The sequence below is a fragment of the Bubalus bubalis genome, chromosome 11 (genome assembly GCF_019923935.1).
Source record: "Bubalus bubalis isolate 160015118507 breed Murrah chromosome 11, NDDB_SH_1, whole genome shotgun sequence".
Classification (NCBI taxonomy): Eukaryota; Metazoa; Chordata; class Mammalia; order Artiodactyla; family Bovidae; genus Bubalus; species Bubalus bubalis.
The window spans coordinates 32,055,899-32,080,024 of NC_059167.1; the positions used below are offsets into that span (position 1 = coordinate 32,055,899).

A 24,126-nucleotide genomic window follows, 5' to 3' on the forward strand; every position below is an offset into this window, starting at 1 on the left:
GGGAACATAGGAGATGTGAGTTCGATCCCTGGATTAGGAAGATCCCTGGAGAAGGGAATGGCAACCTACTCCAGTATTCTTGCCTGGAGAATCCCAAGGACACAGGTCTACAGTCCATAGGGGTCACAAAGAGCTGGACACGACTGAGGTGACTTAGCATGCATGCATACACATCTGAAACTTATTCTCAGCCAACTCACGCATTTTTCCCTTTTCACTCAGTACCTGCTATCTATGTCTGCACTGATATCTATATCTATATTCATATCTATGTCTATATAGAGATGATTCATACTTTGTTTTTTTACAAAAGGTCATAATAAGCAATATTTTATGATGTCAGTCTAAATTTCTTTTGTTTTCCATAAAAAGATATCGCTATAATATATAGATCTTACCTTTGAACAAAATAAATCTCTCAAGCCATTCTTTTGGGTTAATGTACTTTTTGTTTGATGGGGCTAAAAGATGCATAAAATATTAAAAAACTCTGGGTTGATAATTAGAAATAATGTATACAAGAATCAGAACCCAATGAAAATAGCTTATATACATGCACATTTTGTACATGCCCCACTTCTTTTATTAAAATACATGGTAGAAAAAGAAAGGAAACACAACTTTTAGAATAAGCCTCTACTGTATACAAATGCAACTTGAATCCAAACATGGGATGAGACTGGTATAGGGAAGGATTTAGTTGAGATGTGTATTACATTTTAAAATCATTTTTTAATGACAATACAAAATTAAAATCAATAAATTTCAGTGTGGAAATGGAACTCACACAAGAGATTTATGCAGAAACACCTGATTGTTTTTCTTTTCCTCCTTCCTATTCTGATACTTTTGAAAGGGCTCTGCGGAAATTCTCTGCAGTTCAGTTGGAGGAAAGCAGTATACCAAGAAAATTGCTATCCAGAGCTTGACAACTCCTTTTCTTCTTCGACTTCTGTTTCAGATGTGTCTTTATTAAGTCTTGATCCCATTTCTTGAAAAAAGCTGGCTATCAAATTAAATAGAAGAGCAATCCAGGCAAGACCATAAAGATTCCAAATTAATAACAAGATTGAATAAGTGATGTCCTGATTGTCTTTTGTAGGATTTGAAACTAAAGACAGGAAGCAAATGACATGCAAATAATCAGATGATGTTTTTCCCCATAACATTTTCTTTCATTCATTAATACCTAGGAAAATGCCTTCTTTTAGAATCTGATCCTGAGAACAAATTAGAAATTAAAATAAAGCATATCTAAAATTATCACTTCTTTCAAGGAAAGCGTATAATTTAAATTTCAAATATTGAGATTCTATTCATTTTTAGAACACAGCTGGAGGCTGAAAAATTCTCTTTCCCTTTGAATGTTATCCTTTTTAAATACCATAGTAAGTGTAATATTTTACAGTGAGGTAATTTATCATTGCTACAGGTAGGAAACTTTTAAAATGAGAGAAGGAAAAGATAAATATATTACACAAAATAATTTAAAATAGGGTTCAGATTTTGTTAACAAAGATACAGTGTGTTTCCTTGTACCAGGTGTCTGTATTTCTGAGTTTAAAATTCTATGAATTAACTGCCTTTGTCATTAGAAATCTTGAGATAACTCTTTTAAGAAGGAAAAGAAAATCACTAATGATTAGAATCATCCTAATACTGTAGTACTATAACTTTTACACTCCTTTCATGTCTTGTCATTTATTTGTCATGATTGCAATCTACTTGTATGAAGAGGTACCGCTGAAAGAGCACAAACATTGCAATCAAAAAGAGGTAAGCGGAGACAAATAACATAATAAACACATTGTGATTTATCACAAGAATGCCATTTAACTGTGCTTATTAGAGCATGAAATAACAAAAAATATATAACATTACCAGACACTAAATGATTTGATATTTATCTAATGATTTGATATTTATCTAAATATAAATTAACCAGCAAACATTTTTGAAGCATAACAATCAGAAAATAAACTGAATAAGTGTAATTGAAGGGCTATACTCACTTTGGGTTTAAGATGACATTTGGTTAACTGTCTCTGATGCAGCTTCTTCCAAAACTGCCTCCCAAAATACATGAGTATACGCACACACACACACCCCAATAAAAGCAAAATATCTAAGATGAGATTCTAGTCTACTGACATAAACTGACTGTGCATTTTACTATAAAAATCAAAGTATGCATGGAACGTCTGTATTAGCATGTAGAAAAACACAAGAGATGCTCATATCCATACTAACACTGAAAAAAAAAAAAACTAGATGCACTACAAAATCATAGTTTTATTACAAAAAGAGAGAGCGAGCTGAGGACATGAAAAAGACTCCTAACTAACTAAATTTTTCAAAGTGACAAGTTCTTCCTAGGACAGAGGAAGCCATATTTATGGCTTACTACCTGTAGAGTGATGATTACCATGGGTGTCCCAAGTGTAAGACAGGTTGTCCAGTGAAGTGGGCAGGGGAATTGAGTGACCCCGCCTACAGCACACTGGGCCTTCACTGAGCGAAGGCAGCAGCTGGCAAAGGGGAGAAGCTAGGGACTGATAGAACACCCAAATAGCCATAACCAGGCTGTAGACTAGTGGGAGATCTCCCATGATTATCTACAGTTTCACTGGTGGTACTCAGCTCCTAAGCCTTGCTGAAGGGTATAACTTCACTTAGTCCTCAAAATATTCCAAGTCAGTGATGGGTTCAATTTAACTAAACCAGCAACAAAGCCCAGACCCAGAGTCAATAGCTTCACCCTATCCCCACACTGCCAGCCTATACTAGTAACTTGGAAAACTCAAATTATTTTATATCCAGTTGTTTCAAAAATAGCTCAGATGAGCAGATTTTTAACCATTTAGAGCCTGCCTGCTTTGCACATGCTATGAAATTGTGCCTAACATCTTGGAACCATGGATAAGATAAACCCTAGAGCTGTCAAAGACTCCAGGCCATTGCTGCTCTTCGGAGCTCTCTGACCCAGAGACTCCTTATCAGGTTGCTGACAGATACCCCCTAGATCCCAAAGCCCCTCTGATTCTCCTCTGCCTCCAAAAGTTCTCTAACCCTCCTCTCCTTCTGGGGAGTGTCCCCCATGCTGTAACCTCTGTATGGTCTCATGCTGTGAGGTAATTATCCCACATGCAAACATGTCAAAGTGTGACTCAAATAAAACTCATTCATTCTTCTGCAACCTTATGGTCATATCCTTTTCCTTAATCAGCTCTGAGATCTCCTGAACTCACTACAGGAAATTGATTGTAAGGGATCATAAGCGTACTTTTGAAGTGGTGGCATGTAATCAAGTCTAACTTTATTTTTGGTATTTGACTGCTGACAGTTTCCAACCAAGTCTCATCCCTCCTTTCCCCGTCTCATTCCAGAAAACCTACAAGGAAGCTCACACACTCCCTCCCTCTGTGACTGTGGGAAATTCAACCATACAAGTTCTGGTTCAATAATGGGAGCTGTCATACCTTTCCCATAGCCTAATCACAATGGAAGTCAAAGCCAGTCACTCCTCTGGCTCCTTAAGAAATTTTCAGGCCTGCTTGAATGCCACCCTGCCCTACAAATCATTCTACACCACTACTACACACACACACTCTTGGTGTGTGTGTGTCTATGTGTGAGTGAGAGAGAGAGAGAGAGAGACCATCTCAACATCCAAGCCAATTTTGGTTGCAGTCTATCCTGCCTCTGTAGGTTGGTCACAACATGGACATATTCTGCTTTTGAGTGCTTGCACTGAGACAAACATTAATCAAATCTCATCAAAGTGAATACTTATGATCCATGTATTACACTATGAATAAAGTTAATCTCAGTTTCAAAAGAGCACTTATTTATAAAATCCCATTTATGGTACTGGCAGTCAAGGATATTTGGACAAACTTTCCTTGCAGAAAACAAATAAACACATTTGATTAAATGCTTTAAAATTATGTTAAAGTCATCAGAAAACATAAACATTTGGGAAACTACTAGACCAAGAGTATCTAAGCCCCTTTTTTCCTTAAAGGTGTCTTCCTATTCTAAAACACTATGACATTGGTTTTGATAGCCTTCTGCGGTGTGGTGAAAGTAATGTAAAACAATCTCCAGTATGAAACACTCCTCATATTAAGCTGGGATTCCAATAGGCTGTAACTTTGGAGAATATTTAACTCAGAAATTGTCTCACCAGACATGCAAAAAATTTTTAGAAAGCATGGCTAGGTGTAAATAAACAGGAAAAAATTGTACTATAATCTTAGCAGTTTCTGATATCATGTTATCTGAATTCTATGCTTTTTAAAAAATTTCATGGACTTCTCTGGTGGTCCAGTGATTAAGATTACACTACCAATGCAGGGGGCATGAGTTCAATGCCTGGTCAGGGAACTAAGATCCTGCATGCCACCTGGCGTAGCCAAAAAATTTTTTTTTTGCTTACTTGACATCATTAGTATACATAATTTTGTATCATTTTATGTGGTTTAATATTATCAAGTTTCCCTAAGTCATGAGATGCTCTTCGTAACTTGAAATGTCATGCTTTCAAAAATGTCTTCAATGAGCAATGGAAGCTTCTTTCGTTAAAAATATTTTCAATTTTAATTATCATTCCTCTTACTAATAACAGAATGTGATTTTTAAAAAGATGAGTAGTAAGTTTCACAATAAAAGAAGAAATTTTCTACTGTTAAAGTGGAAGCAAATTTCAATAAGAATGCCAAGGAAGTAGTATCTCTACTTTGGGAATCCAGAAAAATGTAACAGAGACTCTTTGGAGTGATATTTAAATATGGTTCTTAGACTTTTAGGTATGTATTTTCAAAATATATTTATTAATATGAAATTATCCATCTAAATATTGAATATTAATTATCTAATTTTAGTCCTATTTAGATTAAAAATAAATATAATAAGGACACTGTTATTTCTGGGTAGGATGGAGTGGCTTGTGATTGAAGAATCTTCCAGCCAAGAACAACCAGAAAAATCAGATAAATTGAAAGAAAAACAGAACAAAATCATGTTTAAAGGCACAAGAGATCTGCTAAAGCAATCAAGAGTGGAAGGACTAAGATTCCAGGTGGGAGAGACAGACATAAAGTCTTTAGCTGCTTTCTCCCTTGAGTTTGTTGTTGTGGCTCTTTTCACAGAGTCTGGGCATAGACAAAAGGCTGTGCATCTGGGCTAAGCAGAAGGGCACTCTGAGGAGCAGAGAAAATGACAGGGCTTCTGGTGGTCCTTCTGGGTTGGATTGACACAATTAGAGACCTGAAGGATTTAAAACCTATAGCTTGTTCCCCCCTTCAATAAACTGCCAAATTCTGAAGGCACATGAAGTTGAAGGTTAAAAAAGGAAAGCTGAAAACTTTTTAAAAAGGAGAGTTTCCAATAGATTCAAGTGCAAGAAAACAAAGAAATGACTTCAAGAGCAAACTTAGAGTGTGGTCTTGTGAATATACCAGGCTTTCATCATTTGAAGTTTGTAAAGAACTATAATTTAGGAACAAGAAGAAACCAAAGGGAAATTAAGGCTTTACCAAATCTGTAGTCTAGTCTCAAATCATACCATTCCCTGACCAGATTACATATTCAGTTACTCTCTCCACACTCCTATATCTCTATAAGCCTAGCAGAGGAAAGAGTAAAACATCTCTGGAGGAAGATGACATTCCCTGGAGTATCTATACCTTTTAAAATACACAACATCAAGCATGCAATCCCAAATTATCAGGCATGCCAAGAAACAGAACCACATGACTAAAAATCAAAGGGAAGAACTATAAAAGAAACCCACAGATGTTCCCAATATGGAAATAAGTGAATAAGAACTTTAAAATAACTAAGAATATTATGCTTTTCAAAATATGATATGGAAAAATAAGTGAAAATACGAAGGATTTCAGCAGACAATTGGAATCTACCAAAAAGGGGTGATTAAATGGACATTTTAGAGCTTAAAATATGATATTAAAGTTAGTGAAAGTGAAAGTCACTCAGTCGTGTTTGACTCTGTGACCCTATGGACTATACAGTCTATGGAATTCTCCAGGCCAGAATACTGGAGTGGGTAGCCTTTCCCTTCTCCAGGAGATCTTCCCAACCTAAGAATAGAACCCAGGTTTCCCACAGTGCAGGCAATTTCCTGATAGGGGATTCTATGATAGCTCAGTTGGTAAAGAATCCATCTGCAATGCAGGAGACCCCAGTTTGATCTCTGGGTTGGGAAGATCCACTGGAGAAGGGAAAGGCTACCCACTTGAGGATTCTTGGGCTTCCCTTGTGGCTCAACTGGTAAAGAATATTAAAGTTAAAAACTCACTAAATGGATTAGAAAACACACTACATACAGCAGAAATTAGAATTAGTAAACTAGAAGATGGGTTCATAAGAAATATACTCAGTGAAATTCAAAAAAAAAGAAAATACAGAAAATCATTAGAACATTTGAAACCAAGTAAGGAGGTCTTACATCCATGTAATTGGAGTCCCAGAAGTAGAAGAGAAAATAAGGAATAATTCATATTTGAACAGATAGTAGCTGAGATTTTTTTCAAGACACTTGAAGGATTTCAATTCACTTTAATAATTTCTGTGATCCCCAAGCAAAATCAATACAAAGCAAACCACACTGAAGTAGATAATAGTTAAATTGCTGAAAAAGTTTAAAAACAAGTGGAGCAGGGTTTGAGGGGAGTGCAGGGGGAAGTTTCCTTACCTCAAAAGACCAACAATAAAACTTACAGCTGACTTATCATTAAAAATGATGGAGGCCAGAGACAATGGAATAGCATCTTTAAAGTACTGTAAGAAATCAACTACCAATTTAGAATTCTGTACCCTCCATAACATAGGAGTTATTTTATTCTTGATTCACAGGTATTAAAAAATTCCTAGTGTCTATATGATTCTATCCCTCTTCATTTTTCACCTTTATCTTAGGGAGAAATTTAAAATACATTTGGAAAAGTTACCTACAAAGTATAGGATATTTTATCATTTAAGTCTAGTGTTTAGAAACACTAGACTAAGAAACTAAGTCTAGTGTTTAGAAACACAAAAAGCATATGCCTTTTGTTTTCCACATGTGATCAAGCAGAGATATTTAGTTTAAGAGGAATTGCTCTATATCTTATTCCCATAGTCAGTGATAACTGTGGGGGTGAGGAGACAGGGAGGTGAAGGAAGTAGTTTGCATTTAAAAGGGCTTGACCTTTATCTTATCTCTCAAAGAAATCTTCTAATACTTCCATTTGATTCTTTATTTTACATCCTGCTTCAATCTGTTGCTCTGATAGCAAATCTAATTTCAGGATTATTAAGACTCACCTACTGTATAGTCTCCAAAACCAATAGCACTTATGGTGTTGAATGAATAATAAATTCCTTCAATGTAACTCCAATTCTCTAATGACATGAAAAGAAATGGTGGTAATACAAGGAAAAAAAATGATCCGGTTGCAGCAAAAAAGAAGTTCTTCCAGAGATAAACATTTTTCTAAAATATATTAGAGAAAAAGATACAATGTTAGCAGTTATATCATAAACAAGCAACGTTAAAAAAACTATTGTGTGCTCCAGTAGTTCAGTTTTTTATCTACTCCTTCATTTCTCAAAGATTTGGAACCCAATAAAAAGATCATTCTTATGAATAATCCTGTCCCTGGGAGTATGTCCAGGCTCTACTGCTCTACCTCCTGTCATCAATTGTCCTGCCATCTTGCTTTCTCACTTTCCTATTATCTACATCTAGACGATGATTTAAGATTCATTTCCTTGTGACACATTACCTCCAAAGCCTTCTAAGATTACTCTTGCCTAGATACCAGGCTACAGTTCCTTCTTGCTCTGGGCTCTGCCCACATAGCTCCAGTTTAGCTCAGATTCCCCATCTGGACACAGCTCCAAGCCTTCTGACCTGCTTGCAAAATAAGGTAAATGAGATAGTTGTGGCCCACAGCATGTTGGATCCTAATTCCCCCACCAGGGATCAAATCCACAGCCTCTACACTGGAAGGCAGATTCTTAACCATCTGACCATCAGGAAAGTCCCCCATGTACAAGTCTTTGTAGACATATGCTTTTGTTTGAGTAAATACCAAACTATTTACTATTTCACTAACAGTGAAATAACAATCATAAATCTGATGTATGTTTAGTTTTTTAGGACATTGCTAAAAATTGGTTTTCAAGATGATTGTATCATTTAAGAGTCCTACTGACAGTGTATGAGAGTTCCAGCTCCTCCATATTCTTACCAACACTTGGTGTGATCATTCTTTTTATTTTGAGTCATTATATTAGACATATATTGGTTTCTCATTGTGGTATTACTTTGCAATCTCCTAATAAGTAATACTTAGTATATTTTAATCTTCTTTTTGGAGAAGGAAATGGCAACCCACTCCAGTGTTCTTGCCTGGAGAATCCCAGGGACGGCAGAGCCTGGTGGGCTGCCGTCCCTGGGGTCGCACAGAATCGGACACGACTGAAGCGACTTAGCAGCAGCAGCAGCAGCAGCATATATCTTTACTGGTAAAGGGTGTGCTTAAACCTTTTGCCCATTAAAAATATTGAGTTATCTTATTTTTGAGTTTTAAGAGTTATAAATATTCTGGATACAAGTCTTTTTATAGGATATATAATTAGCATATATTTTCTCCCAGTCTGTAGCTCATCTTTACACTCTTTTAACTAATTCAAGAGTAGAACTTTCAAATATTTAAATCTTGGTGAAGTATTAGTTAGGCTTTAGGTCAGTGTTTCTCCAACTTTAGCATTCATCTTAATCTCTTGCAGGGCTTGTTAAAATAGACTAATGAGCCCCCATCCACAGAGTTCCTGATTCAGTACTCAGGGATGGGGGCTGAGAATTTGTATTCTTAATGATTCCCAGGTAACATTGATGCTGCTATTCCTTGAACCATACTTTCAGAACTGATGGTCTAGATCAATTTATCAACTTTGATACTGACATTTTATACCTAATAATTCTTTGTTGTGAATGCCTGTCTTATGCATTGTAGGAGGTTTAGGAGCATTACTGGCTTCTACACACTGGATGCCAGTAGCATTCTCTTCCTGAGGTTTGTACAACCCAATATGCATCTCAGATCACAGCAGTTGCTCAGTCGTGTCTGACTCTTTGCGACCCCATGAATCACAGCACGCCAGGCCTCCCTGTCCATCACCAACCCCTGGAATTCACTCAGACTCACGTCCATCGAGTCAGTGATGCCATCCAGCCATCTCATCCTCTGTCGTCCCCTTCTCCTCCTGCCCCCAATCCCTCCCAGCATCAGAGTGTTTTCCAATGAGTCAACTCTTCCCATGAGGTGGCCAAAGTACTGCAGTTTCAGCTTTAGCATCATTCCTTCCAAAGAAATCCCAGGGCTGATCTCCTTCAGAATGGACTGGTTGGATCTCCTTGCAGTCCAAGGGACTCTCAAGAGTCTTCTCCAACACCACAATTCAAAAGCATCAATTCTTCGGCGCTCAGCCTTCTTCACAGTCCAACTCTCACATCCATACATGACCACAGGAAAAACCATAGCCTTGACTAGATGAACCTTTGTTGGCAAAGTAATGCCTCTGCTTTTGAATATGCTATCTAGGTTGGTCATAACTTTCCTTCCAAGGAGTAAGCCTCTTTTAATTTTATGGCTGCAGTCACCATCTGCAGTGATTTTGGAGCCCAGAAAAGTAAAGTCTGATGCTGTTTCCACTGTTTCCCCATCTATTTCCCATGAAGTGATGGGACCGGATGCCATGATCTTCCTTTTCTGAATGTTGAGCTTTAAGCCCACTTTTTCACTCTCCACTTTCACTTTCATCAAGAGGCTTTTGAGTTCCTCTTCACTTTCTGCCGTAAGGGTGGTGTCATCTGCATATCTGAGGTTATTGAGATTTCTCCCGGCCATCTTGATTCCAGCTTGTGTTTCTTCCAGTCCAGAGTTTCTTATGATGTACTCTGAATATAAGTTAAATAAACAGGGTGACAATATACAGCCTAGACGTACTCCTTTTCCTATTTGGAACCAGTCTGTTGTTCCATGTCCAGTTCTAACTGTTGCTTCCTGACCTGCATACAAATTTCTCAAGAGGCAGATCAGGTGGTCTGGTATTCCCATCTCTTTCAGAATTTTCCACAGTTTATTGTGATCCACACAGTCAAAGACTTTGGCATAGTCAATAAAGCAGAAATAGATGTTTTTCTGGAACTCTCTTGCTTTTCCCATGATCCAGCGGATGTTGGCAATTTGATCTCTGGTTCCTCTGCCTTTTCTAAAACCAGCTTAAACATCAGAAAGTTCACGGTTCATGTATTGCTGAAGCCTGGCTTGGAGAATTTTGAGCATTACTTTACTAGCGTGTGAGATGACTGCAATTGTGCGGTAGTTTGAGCATTCTTTGGCATTGCCTTTCTTTGGGATTGGAATGAAAACTGACCTTTTCCAGTCCTGTGGCCACTGCTGAGTTTTCCAAATTTGCTGGCATATTGAGTGCAGCATTTTCCCAGCATCATCTTTCAGGATTTGGAATAGCTCAACTGGAATTCTATCACCTCCACTAGCTTTGTTCGTAGTGATGCTTTCTAAGGCCCACTTGACTTCACATTCCAGGATGTCTGGCTCTAGGTCAGTGATCACACCATCGTGATTATCTGGGTCGTGAAGATCTTTTTTGTACAGTTCTTCTGTGTATTCTTGCCACCTCTTCTTAATATCATCTGCTTCTATTAGGTCCATACCATTTCTGTCCTTTATTGTGCCCATCTTTGCATGAAATGTTCCCTTGGTATCTCTAATTTTCTTGAGATCTCTAGTCTTTCCTATTCAGTTGTTTTCCTCTATTTCTTTGCATTGATCGCTGAAGAAGGCTTTCTTATCTCTTCTTGCTATTCTTTGGAACTCTGCATTCAGATGTTTAAATCTTTCCTTTTCTCCTTTGCTTTTCACTTCTCTTCTTTTCACAGCTATTTGTAAGGCCTCCTCAGACAGCCATTTTGCTTTTTTGCATTTCTTTTCCATGAGGATAGTCTTGATCCCTGTCTCCTGTACAATGTCATGAACCCCATTCCATAGTTCATCAGGCACTCTATCTATCAGATCTAGGCCCTTAAATCTGTTTCTCACTTCCACTGTATAATCATAAGGGATTTGATTTAGGTCATATCTGAATGGTCTAGTGGTTTTCCCTACTTTCTTCAATTTCAGTCTGAATTTGGCAATAAAGAGTTCATGGTCTGAGCCACAGTCAGCTCCTGGTCTTGTTTTTGCTGACTGTATAGAGCTTCTCCATCTTTGGCTGCAAAGAATATAATCAATCTGATTTCGGTGTTGACCATCTGGTGATGTCCATGTATAGAGTCTTCTCTTGTGTTGTTGGAAGAGGGTGTTTGTTATGACCAGTGCATTTTCTTGGCAAAACTCTATTAGTCTTTGCCCTGCTTCATTCCGTATTCCAAGGCCAAATTTGCCTGTTACTCCAGGTGTTTCTTGACTTCCTACTTTTGCATTCCAGTCCCCTATAATGAAAAGGACATCTTTTTTGGGTGTTAGTTCTAAAAGGTCTTGTAGGTCTTCATAGAACTGTTCAACTTCAGCTTCTTCAGTGTTACTGGTTGGGGCACAGACTTGGATTACTGTGATATTGAATGGTTTGCCTTGGAAACGAACAGAGATCATTCTGTCGTTTTTGAGATTGCATCCAGGTACTGCATTTTGGACTCTTTTGTTGACCATCATGGCCACTCCTGCCCGCAGTAGTAGATATAATGGTCACCTGAGTTAAATTCACCCATTCCAGTCCATTTCATTTCGCTGATTCCTAGAATGTTGACATTCACTCTTGCCATCTCTTGTTTGACCACTTCCAATTTGCCTTGATTCATGGACCTGACATTCCAGGTTCCTATGCAATATTGCTCTTTACAGCATCGGACCTTGCTTCTATCACCAGTCACATCTACAGCTGGGTATTCTTTTTGCTTTGGCTCCATCCCTTCATTCTGTCTGGAGTTATTTCTCCACTGATCTCCAGTAGCATATTGGGCACCTACTGACCTGGGGAGTTTCTCTTTCAGTATCCTATCATTTTGCCTTTTCATACTGTTCATGGGGTTCTCAAGGCAAGAATACTGAAGTGGTTTGCCATTCCCTTCTCCAGTGGACCACATTCTGTCAGATCTCTCCACCATGACCCACCCGTCTTAGGTTGCCCCACGGGCATGGCTTAGTTTCATTGAGTTAGACAAGGCTGTGGTCCTAGTGTGATTAGATTGACTAGTTTTCTATGAGTATGGTTTCAGTGTGTTTGCCCTCTGATGCCCTCTTGCAACACCTACAGTCTTACTTGGGTTTCTCTTACCTTGGGCATGGGGTATCTCTTCACGGCTGCTCTAGCAGGAGATACCCCTCGTCCAATATGCATCTAGACATTGCCAAATGTCCTTTTTGAAGGCAAAATCACTCCAGTTGAGAAACATTGGTCTAAATCCATTGTTCTCAACCTAGTTGCACATTGAAATCACTTAGGGAGTTTTAAAAACCATTGAGAGCCCCATCCTCAAAGATTCAGACCAAATTGGTCTGGAGTGGGGTCTGGGCACCAGGATCCAAGTGATTCTAATGTGCAACTGAGGTTGAGAACCACAGGACTGAACTCTAATTAGAACAGAAGAACAGATCCTACTGTAACCAGAGACCTCCAGAGAGAATACAAAGAAATCACAAGAATGTGGCACCCTACTGTGAAGGGCTCTGCCCCAGAGTAAATACCAGTTGATCACACCAACCACTCGTAGGATTCTCTCTCACCTGGCCCACTTTCTCCCATGGGCTCCTTGAAGGAGACCCCTTTTTTATGTTCCCTCACAGAAAATAAAAGAAAAATAGATTCTTGAAGAATGTCTACAACTCACTTTTGTAATAAATTCTCTATAATTTTAATAAAGAACTACATTTCTAATTTTTAAAGAAGGGTAAAACCTGTGCTAATTACTCAATTGGGTCACTACCCATGACTCAACATGATATGTGGACAAGACCTTGGTCCAAACGCCCCTAGGGGCTAGTGTCAGCACTGCTCCTAATTCTCTGGGTTCTTGGCAAGTCACACAGCCTTTAAGAAATGTTCTCCTGTTCTACAAAATAAATGAGTTGGCCGACTGACTTAGGAGAACAAATACCTATGAGAATTGTTTATATACAATTCACCGCTGCTCAACTTCTAAATTAAATGATTAGAGGCAAAATATCTAAAAGGAAATAGATGGTCCCTTGAACAATGGCTTTTCTCACGTCTGTTTTAGAACACAGATGACTTGCTTTTTCTGCTCATATAATTCAATGTGAATTCAGTAAGTATAAAGTGTTATATGTCTAGTCAACCTAAAGTTGTGAATCCACACAATTAAAAAAAAAAAAACACAGAACTTTTCTACCAAATGTATGTGTGTAATTGTGTGGAAGGAGAAAGAAAATTTACCTCATTTAATCCCTTATGTTGAAGGTATATTCCAAATTTTTCAAATGGCAGATAAACTAATATAAAAATATATTTAAATAACATGATAGTTAGAGGGATTCCAATTGTAGCAAAGACAATACAGAACATCTGTCCACCAGAAGTTTTAGGAAAAATTGTTCCATAACCTGTTAAGAGGAGGAAAAAAAATGCAACACCCCTCAATACAGCAACTTAGTACAATCTGACATTTGACATTGGTCTTTGAGAGCAGATTTTCAGTTGCTGGTATTCTAAGAGCCCTAGTGCATATGGTTCTTGCCAAAAATAAAAAATAAAAATATAATGAGTCAGCTGATCTTATCCTAAGAAAATGATCAAAAAATGTGAGTTAAAAAGTTCTTTTACAGAATCACTATTTCAAATTTTGAAAAACTGTAAACAGCATAAACAAACAATTAAAGAGACTGGTCATGCATGATATGGTACATAATAAAATACTGCAATATCATTAAGAATTACATTGAAATATATATGACATAGAAAATGCTAATGACATATTGGTCTGACAAAGCAGTCTAAAACTATATACTAACATATATATCAAGAACTTTCTATGACTAAAACTTAAACAGTTATTGTGTGTAGAGCAGTGAGATGTTAATTGTTTAAAAATCAAATTTTTCAGATTTTCTACATTCTACTCCTGCAATTACACAAGAGCATGTACTTTTAATCGAATGATTTTAAGAATGCATGCTATAGTTCCTAGAGGAAATCAACCCTAAATATTCATTGGAAGGACTGATGCTGAAGGTGAAGCTCCAATACGCTGGCCACCTGATGTGAAGAGCTGACTGACTGGAAAAGACCCTGATGCTGGGAAAGATTGAAGGCAGGAGGAGAAGGGGATGACAGAGGACGAGATGGTTGGATGGCATCACTGACTTGATGGACATGAGTTTGAGCAAACTCAGGGAGATAGTGAAGTTCAGGGAAGCCTGGCATGCTGCAGTCCATTGGGTGGCAAAGAGTTGGACATAACTGAAGAAACTTTGCACACACAGCACATATGGTTATATAACCATGTGTTGATTTATCAATTTTATATTTTTGATATGAGAGAGAGGAATTTCAGCTCCTATAACCACTTTCTTCTTCATCTTTTCCATGTCTGACATTTATATTGCCCCACTATTCTCCTGTATTTGCCTTTGTATTTTAAACAATATTCTTAAACCTGTGTTTAAATGTTTATAAATTCTTGATTCCTGATACTATATGATAAGAGTATTATATCCTTTATTATTTTCCTCCTCTTTCCTCCTCTTCATCATTCTTTTTTATATCATTTATGTGATAACATTTATACTCTGCTCTGCAACTACAAGACTTCTTATTTTAAGAAATTTTTTTATTCACTCAATTCTATTTTGCCCAAGAGTTGGTAATGCAGCTTTTTGGGAAATAGCAGAAGAGAACAAGTCTCTTTTGACTTATTTGGGAACAATTTTCTATATTTGAAATACTTTTCGTAAGGGGAAATGAAATGAAATGAAATGAAGGGGAAATGAAATGGAGTAAGGGGACAGCTTTTCTTATGCTCCATACTTCCTGGTTTAAAGAAAATAGTCTAAAGCCAAGATTTTAATGGATCCAAAGTGTAGAGAAGAAAAATTGTCCTTTTCGCAGAGAGCCAAGAATATTGCCAGCTTCTTTTGTCTTAGCAGATCTTGTTCTGAATGGGCTAATGCCCCTTAAACAAATCACTTTATTTCACTAAATTTAAGACATCATATAAATGTGTAGGCGGTACCTCATGCAAAACATTTATAAAATATTCAGCATTCTAACTGGAAACAAAAAGCACAAACCTACCTATTGTGGATAGGATGATTATACAAGTTATAAAAGAGTTTGTAAAAGTCCAAAAGAAAACAGTAGTCCTATTTCCTGTGGGAGGTATTCCTGACAATATCAAAGACGTCATCATCTACAGATTGAAACAAAACAAGATAAAATCAAAGTTTGGGTTACGTAAATTATATTTCTTCAAGTAGAACATGAAATAAAATGAGTTCCATTTAGTCGGATTAAAACCAAAACCCATCTAATTGGATCAAACTGAAATTTTTCCTTAAGATCAAGTGAAATAGAAATGCTTATGATAAAAACTTATAAGGGAGAACCTTATTTGTTTTAGCGGTGTCCACCCCTTTGGAAGTTGTATATGGGGTAGATATATGACTATAACAGTATTTTTTAAGGAAATTTGTGACATTGTGTACAGATTTAGCATACTGACTAATTATTTTCAAACAATTAGCAAATACGAGTTGAAGATAGTTGCAGGGAGACTTCTCATTTAGGCAAATGGAAACCATGAGATATATGAGGAAAATGATGTAAGAATACAGTAATTGCATCATATCATGAGAAAATAAGAAAGAAGTTAATGAGAGGGCCTTCAATTTCTGCAAAGTCGAAAATACATAGAATTCTTTTGATGAAAGAACCTCAGCTAAAAACTTCACAGTCTACACAGTAATAGTAATAATCTGCTCAAGATACTGATGTCTTTATTCCCTGAACATCCCCCCCCACCTTGCCCCAAGAAACTTCAAATACAGAGTCAGGAGGAAAAGAATATGGGAATGGAAAGTGGTATAATGGGCAGAATAAATTAAAAGATATTCTTCTATGTTTCTTGATTCTTTACAGAATTCTGGAATTAATCTGACACAAATACATCAAAACCATACATGAAAGCACAGGGATAAGAAAGGAAGGGGAAGGAAGGGAGGAAACTACTATATAGAGTTCCTATAAAATGTAGAATCCCCAATTCTAAATAAAACATTTATCAAATTCAGCAGAGTTATAAAATATTATGACTAAAGTAATACAATGTTTGTAGGAAATATAACAAAAATAATAAAGATGTAAATTCATATATTGATCACTTCAATAAATATGAAAACAGATAAAATGAAATAATTTTAGGGAAATATTTTATAAGTTATAAATAGGAACAAAATATTTTAATTTTATATAGAAAAACCATAATAAACACCAGAAGCTTCAAGTTTAATAGTGAAACAGCTGAGGGATTCTAATTAAAGTCAAAAGCAAGATAGGAATACTACAATAGTCACAGAAAAATCTTGCAACAGAATGAAAATCCTAAAGACTTCAAATATTGAGTCACTGGATACATAATATAAAATTTGTTTAAAATGTTCATAAACCATATACAATTTAAAAGGATAAAGAAAACGTCTAGAAACAAAAAATAAAACCATTAAAATTTAAAAGTCAGGTAAAGTGGAGTCAAAGAGAAAATAAGTAAATGAAAGATATATCTTAATGAATTAATCAAAATACACCAAAAAGGTTAACATAGTGGAGAAGAGCAAAAGGAATGGTTAAGAGATACAGAAGATATAAATAATAAAAGATCAACCATATTTCTCATTTTAAAGGAATTAATAGCCCAGTATTTCCTAGAATTGATATGAGAAATAAATACAAAGATTCAGAAAGCAAACCCCGAGGAAAATAAAAAGTCACATCTGCCTATGGCTGATTCATGTTGAGGTTAGACAGAAAACAACAACTTCTGTGAAGCAATTATCCTTCAATTAAAAAATAAATGAAAAAAGAGTCATATCTAGACTGCTGAATTAAAAGAGTAAAATAAATGAGATGAAGAGAAGATAATAAAATCACAGAAGGCCTTGGATACCAGAGAGAAAAGGTAAATTATGTACAAAGGGAGGCAATTAGACTGATAGAAGACTTCTTAGAGGTAGTAGAAGGAAGCCACAATATAGTGGAATAATTTTTTATTATTTTTTTTCCATATTCTAAAAGAAAATAATTGTCAGTCCAATAGTGAATACCATATCTTTCAAGAAAGAAGAGGAACATATTTTTGGAATATGTTCTAAAGCCAAGCAAAAAAAGAAGAGTGTTTTCAGAAGCAGACAGTCATGAGATAAATTTATCGCAGATATATTTTGCAAGAAAGAAAATTATCTCCAAGAGATAATTTGAAATGACACAAAGAAAGAATAAAGAAATAAATAAAATGTGGGCAAATAAAAACAAAGGCTAAACACACAATAATATAATACTATATAGAGGAGTTTTAAAAATGAGATTGAATAGAAACACTCTTGGATGACATGTTAAATGAGGACAAGGTGGTGTAATTAAAGGTAAAATACTTCAAGACACAGATTGCTGCTTCCATCATGGTGGAGTAACACAGTCCAAAACTATCCTCTCACAGTAAACAACTATAAAACTGGAAAAAAATATGGAAAAAAAAAAAAAAAAAAACTGTTTCTAGACATTGGATAAGAGAAAGTGCAGAACTGTAATTACTGAGAGAAGGAAAACAAATGAGGTGAGTACTGTCATTGCCCAGACTGGCAATTTCTGGGAGTTTCTAGACTGCTGTATAGGACGAAGGACCCCCAAAGAGAGCACAGGGATTTTGCGGAGCTGAGGAAACAGAGATTGGAAGTCAATAAAGCTGTTCAGTTCAGTTCAGTCATTCAGTCGTGTCCGACTCTTTGCGACCACATGCATTGCAGTATGCCGGGACTCCCTGTCCATTGCCAACTTCCGGAGTTTACCCAAATCCATGTCCATTGAGTTGGTGATGCCATCTAAACATCTCATCCTCTGTTGTCCCCTTCTCCCCCTGCCTTCAATCTCTCCCAGCATCAGGTTCTTTTCTAATGAGTCAGTTCTTCCCATCAGGTGGCCAAAGTATTGGAGTTTCAGCATCAACATCAGTCCTTCCAATGAACACCCAGGACTGATCTCCTTTAGGATGGACTGCTTGGATCTCCTTGCAGTCCAAGGGACTCTCAAGAGTCTTCTCCAACACCACAGTTCAAAAGCATCAATTCTTTGGCGCTCAGCCTTCTTCACAGTCCAACTCTCACATCCATACATGACCACAGGAAAAACCATAGCCTCGACTAGATGGACCTTTGTTGACAAAGTAATGTCTCTGCTTTTGAATATGCTGTCTAGGTTGATCATAACTTTCTTTCCAAGGAGTAAGCGTCTTTTAATTTCATGGCTGCAATCACCATCTGCAGTGATTTTGGAGCCCAGAAAAATAAAGTCTGACACTGTTTCCACTGTTTCCCCATCTATTTCCCATGAAGTGATGGGACCGGATGCCATGATCTTCGTTTTCTGAATGTTGAGCTTTAAGTCAACTTTTTCACTCAACTCTTTCACTTTCATCAAGAGGCTCTTTAGTTCTTCTTCATTTTCTGCCATAAGGGTGGTGTCATCTGCATATCTGAGGTTATTGATATTTCTCCCAGCAATCTTGATTCCAGCTTGTGTTTCTTCCAGTCCAGAGTTTCTCATGATGTACTCTGCATAGAAGTTAAATAAGCAGGGTGACAATATACAGCCTTGACGTACTCCTTTTCCTATTTGGAACCAGTCTGTTGTTCCATGTCCAGTTCTAACTGTTGCTTCCTGACCTGCATACAGGTTTCTCAAGAGGCAGGTCAGGTGGTCTGGTATTCCCATCTCTTTCAGAATTTCCCACAGTTTATTGTGATCCACACAGTCAAAGGCTTTGGCATAGTCAATAAAGCAGAAATAGATGTGCTTCTGGAACTCTCTTGCTTTTTCGATGATCAAGCAGATGTGGGCAATTTGATCTCTGGTTCCTCTGCCTTTTCTAAATCCAGCTTGAACTTCTGGAAGTTCATAGTTCACGTATTGCTGAAGCCTGGTTTGGAGAATTTTGAGCGTTACTTCACTAGCGTGTGAGATGAGTGCAATTGTGCGGTAGTTTGAGCATTCTTTGGCATTGCCTTTCTTTGGGATTGGAATGAAAACCGACCTGTTCCAGTCCTGTGGCCACTGCTGAGTTTTCCAAATTTGCTGGCATATTGAGTGCTACACTTTCACAGCATTATCTTTTAGGATTTGAAATAGCTCAACTGGAATTCCATCACCTCCACTAGCTTTGTTCGTAGTGATGCTTTCTAAGGCCCACTTGACTTCACATTCCAGGATGTCTAGCTCTAGTTGAGTGATCACACCATCGTGATTATCTGGGTCGTGATCTTTTTTGTATAGTTCTTCTGTGTATTCTTGCCACCTCTTCTTAATATCTTCTGCTTCCATTAGGTCCATACCATTTCTGTCCTTTATTGTGCCCATCTTTTCATGAAATGTTCCTTTGGTATCTCTAATTATTTTGAAGAGATCTCTAGTCTTTCCCATTCTATTATTTTCCTCTATTTCTTTGTACTGATCACTAAGGAAGGCTTTCTTATCTCTCCTTGCTATTCTTTGGAACTCTGCATTTGAACTCTGCATTCAAATGGGTATATCTTTCCTTTTCTCCTTTGCTTTTAACTTCTCTTCTTTTCACAGCTATTTGTAAGGCCTCCTCAGACAGCCATTTTGCTTTTTGGCATTTCTTTTTCTCGGGGATTGTCTTGATCCCTGTCTTCTGTATAATGTCATGAACCTCCACTCATAGTTTATCAGGCACTCTGTCTACCAGATCTAGTCCCTTAAATCTATTTCTCACTTCCACTGTATAATCATAAGGGATTTGATTCAGGGGTTATACCTGAATGGTCTAGAGGTTTTCTCCACTTTCTTCAATTTTAGCCTGAATTTGGCAATAAGGAGTTCATGATCTGAGCCATAGTCAGCTTCAGTCTTGTTTTTGCTGACTGTATAGAGCCTCTCCATCTTTGGCTGCAAAGAATATAATCACTCTGATTTTGGTGGCTATAATAAAATAATCAATAAAGCTGAGGTGGCTACAATTTGTGGGCAGTGTTCCACAGAGGACAAAGCTACCCAGGGAAAGAATGATAGAAATCTGCATAGAGGTATCTTTGAGTCTTTGGCTTAATGACATTCTGCACATGGAAAGAGTAAAAGTTTATGAGGCTGGTGAAAAACAATTACCTGAGTGTGGCAGAGAGTCACTCCAAGTGGCCCCCATGGTCTGGAGTTCATGCACTGGTGTGACTCCTCTCTGAGTGTGGGTGGGGCCTGTGACTTATCTCCAGCCACATAGGTGGCTATAGTATATCAAAGGTGACAGGATGTACATGCCTCCAATGTATGTGATTAGGTTATATAAGACTCAGTGCTGATCTTGCTAGAGTCTCTTTCTCCCTTGCTGGCTCTGAAGAAGGAGGTGGCCATGCTATATCCTATGAAAATGGCCAGGTGCCAGAAACATGAATGTAGTCTCTGGCCAACAGCCAGTGTAAAACTGAGGTCCTTGGTCTAACACCCCAAAGGAACTGAATGCTGCTAGAAAGCCAAATGAGTCTGCAAACCAATTTTCCCTCAGTTGAGCCTCAAATGAGACCAGACTCCTGTGACACCTTGATTGCAATCTTGTAAAGAACCCAGCTAAGCTGTGCTCAGACTCCCAGCCTATAGAAACTGAGAAAATAAATGTTTTAAGCTACTACGTTTGTGGAATGCTGTTATGGAGCAACAACTAACTAATATATTGGGAGAAAAATAATAACTGTGGCCTGTAAGCTGAACAATTCCTGCAGCTCACACCAGGCTAGAAACTATTTGAGAGAGCAGAGGCCCCATTATATGTTCATGACATCCAGTGGAGAACCCAGAAAGGTCATAACTGAGAAGCACAGCAGAATCAGCTCTAGCAAAAGGGCTACTTTAAGCCTGGAAGGAGTTTAAAATGGATCTTAGGATGATTAAAGTAATGTTTAAGTAACTTACTTAATTGCCTGTCAGAGAACATCGAAGGAATTTAAAGGAACACAATTAAACAAAACACCATCAAATAATTCATAATATCCATTATTCAATTTTTAAAAATTAACAGACATATAAAGAATCAAGAAAACGTAACCCATTACCAGGAGACAAATCAGTCAAGAAAAACAAACTCATAAATAACAATTCCATCAAAAGGATGAAGTTAGCAGAATATGATCTTAAAAGGGCTATTAAAAATATGTTCAAAGATGTAAGGAAGCATTAACATAATGAAGAGAGAAATGGAATGTATAAGACATAAGAAAGTAGAAATGCTAGAAATGAAAAATACAATATCCAAAAAGGAATAGATGAGATTATCAACAGAAGAAAATATTAACAAACTTAATGATACAGCAGTAGATAATATCCAGACTGAACCACATAGAGGGAAAAAAATGAAAAAAAAAATCAGATATCAAGTGTGTGTATTGGGAAAAAGGAGCCAGAGAAAGGGCAGAATAATGCCTGAAAAATTTCAAAGGATGAAAATGGGACACACAGAGTTACAAGAAACTCAATGAACCATAAGCAGGATAAACACATATACACATGAAACATAAGCATCATAATCACATTACTAGAAACCAGTGATCTAAAATGTAACCAGAGGGGAGAAAAAGACACAGTATGTAAACAGCAACAAACCTAAGAATAACAGCAGTTCCCATCATAAGCAATGCAAACCAGAGCCCACGGAACAACATTTTTAAAGTGCCAGACTAGATCTATATATCCAATGAGAATGTCCTTTTAGAAAGGCAAAACAAGAAGAAAAAAGAGAGAGAGAGAAAAAGGAAAAACAAATTTTTTCAGACACAATCTGAGAGGATTCATCACTAGATTTTTGTGGTTCTTCCTACGCTGAGCACTTTTGGATTGTATCCTCTGCATTTTGAACACTAACTAATCTACAAGACTCTGAGTCTTATTTAAATCCTACAGAGACTTATTTTCAGTTTAGAGGCAATTTCTCTGTTTAGGCTTCCTTGATCACCCAGCAGGTAAAGAATCTGCCTGCAATGCAGGAGTCACAGGAGACACAGGTTCGATCCCAGGGTTGGGAAATACCCTGCAGAAGGAAATGGCAACCCACTCTAGTATTCTTGCCTGGAAAATCCCATGGACAGAAGAGTCTGGTAGGCTATAGCCCATGGGGTTGCAGAGTCAGACATGACTGAGTGACTTACACCTTCACTTTCTCTGTGTAGATTCAGACCGCAAATTCTAACTCACATTCTGTGAAATGTGGTTCCAGTGTCTGTTCAGCTCTCCTAGCCTCTGCAGTACCATTTGGGACCTGTCCCACAGTCCATCACTCAGAAGTCGGTCTGGGACTTAGATTCAGGTCTACCCACTAGCTCAGTTCTCCAAGTCTTTGGTATGAAAGTTAGGATCAGATCCATGGATCAGTAGGTCAGGGGTGAGCTCAGGAGATTGTAAACAATTTTATAGGGTCACTTCCCCAAACTGCTCCCTGTCTGTGGTCTCATTTTCTTGGGGGCTCCCCTTTTCAGTCTTCTAGAGGGAAAACAACCACTACTTCCTTGATTGTGCTGCATCTGGGGCCAAGTGGTAGGAGAAGAAAGATGGGGAAAAAATGAAAGGGTTTGGCCCTAACTTTGAAACTACAGCTTCAGGGAACAGAGCTGAGTTTCCCCTCCCTCAGAGTTGTGTGGGTTCCTATGCTTCCACGGCTGCTGTCTTCTCTGCTGCCACCCCCACAGGATTGCTGGTGAACTGGGGTAAAAGAGGACAAAGAAAAGGAACAAAAGGGAGGGTTTCCACACTCTCTCTGAGCAAGATGAGTTCCCTTTCCTGCTTCTGGAGCCAGAACTAGCGGATGTCTCCCAGGGTCTTCTAACTGTTATGCCTAAGTTTCCAGCTACATTAAGGCCAGGCTGGGGGATACCAGAGAAAAGTGTGTGTGTGTGTGTGTGTGTGAGTGAGTCACTCAGTTGTGTCCGACTCTGAGACTCCATGGACTGTAGCCCACCAGGCTCCTCTGTCTAAGGGATTCTCCAGGCAAGAGTATTGGATTGGGTTGCCATTTCCTTCTCCAACCAGAAAAGTATAACAGTGCTTAACTGGCCACCTGTTCAGTACTTCAAACCATGAAGTTCTTCCTTACATTGCTGCAATATTTACTTTTCAGGTTCCTCAAATACCTGATCCACATATTCTTTCCAGCTTTGTAGTTACATTCAGTGGGAGAGAAAAAATGGAGTGTGCTTACCCCACATTACCCATATCTGGTCAGTTGGCTTTGGACAAAGTTGCCATGGTAATTCCATGAAAAAAAAAAAGATGCTCTTTTCAACAAATGATTCTGAAATAACTGAAGATCTATATTAAAAATAACAACAAATCTTGATGCTTACTTATTTCATCAAAATTTACTTGAAATGTATCAAATAAATATAAAAGCAAAACTAGAAAATGTCTAGAGATCTTTGCGACTTTGGTTTGGCAGAAGATGTCTTAGGACACAAAAAGTAAAAGCCCCAAAAATTTATAGACTAGAATTTATAGGAAACAAAATTCTCTTCAAGAGAAACTGAATAAAATGAGAATCAATCCACCATCAAGGAGAAAGTACTGGCAACACATATGAGTGACAAAGTACTTTTCTCCAGAATACATGAAAAATAATTATAACCACATTAAGTAGATAAATGAAAAAATATGCAAATATTTGAACAGATAATTCACAATAGATAATACAAAGATATCCAATAAACTCATAAAAATGCTCAACATGATTAGTCATCAGAAGAACACAAGTAGACTGGCTAAAATAAAAACACCTTACAACATCCAATTCCGGCAGGGATGTATAGCAGCTAGAACTCT

General features: G+C 37.5%; 1 protein-coding gene across 18 annotated transcripts in view; it reads right to left on the bottom strand.

Moving 5' to 3' along the window:
* Positions 1-540: 540 nt before the first annotated feature.
* Positions 541-24,126, bottom strand: part of LOC112587813 (potassium channel subfamily K member 16) — a 377,120-nt gene continuing 353,534 nt past the window's right edge. For all 18 annotated transcript variants that reach the window (XM_025295443.3, XR_006639711.1, XR_006639718.1 and 15 more), the window contains 4 exons: positions 15,343-15,457; positions 13,486-13,652; positions 7,327-7,495; positions 541-1,111 (listed from right to left, as the gene is read on the bottom strand). In XM_025295443.3, coding sequence (XP_025151228.3) covers positions 915-1,111; positions 7,327-7,495; positions 13,486-13,652; positions 15,343-15,457 — 648 coding nt within the window. In that variant the 3' untranslated portion in view covers positions 541-914. The remainder of the gene's footprint in view (positions 1,112-7,326; positions 7,496-13,485; positions 13,653-15,342; positions 15,458-24,126) is intronic.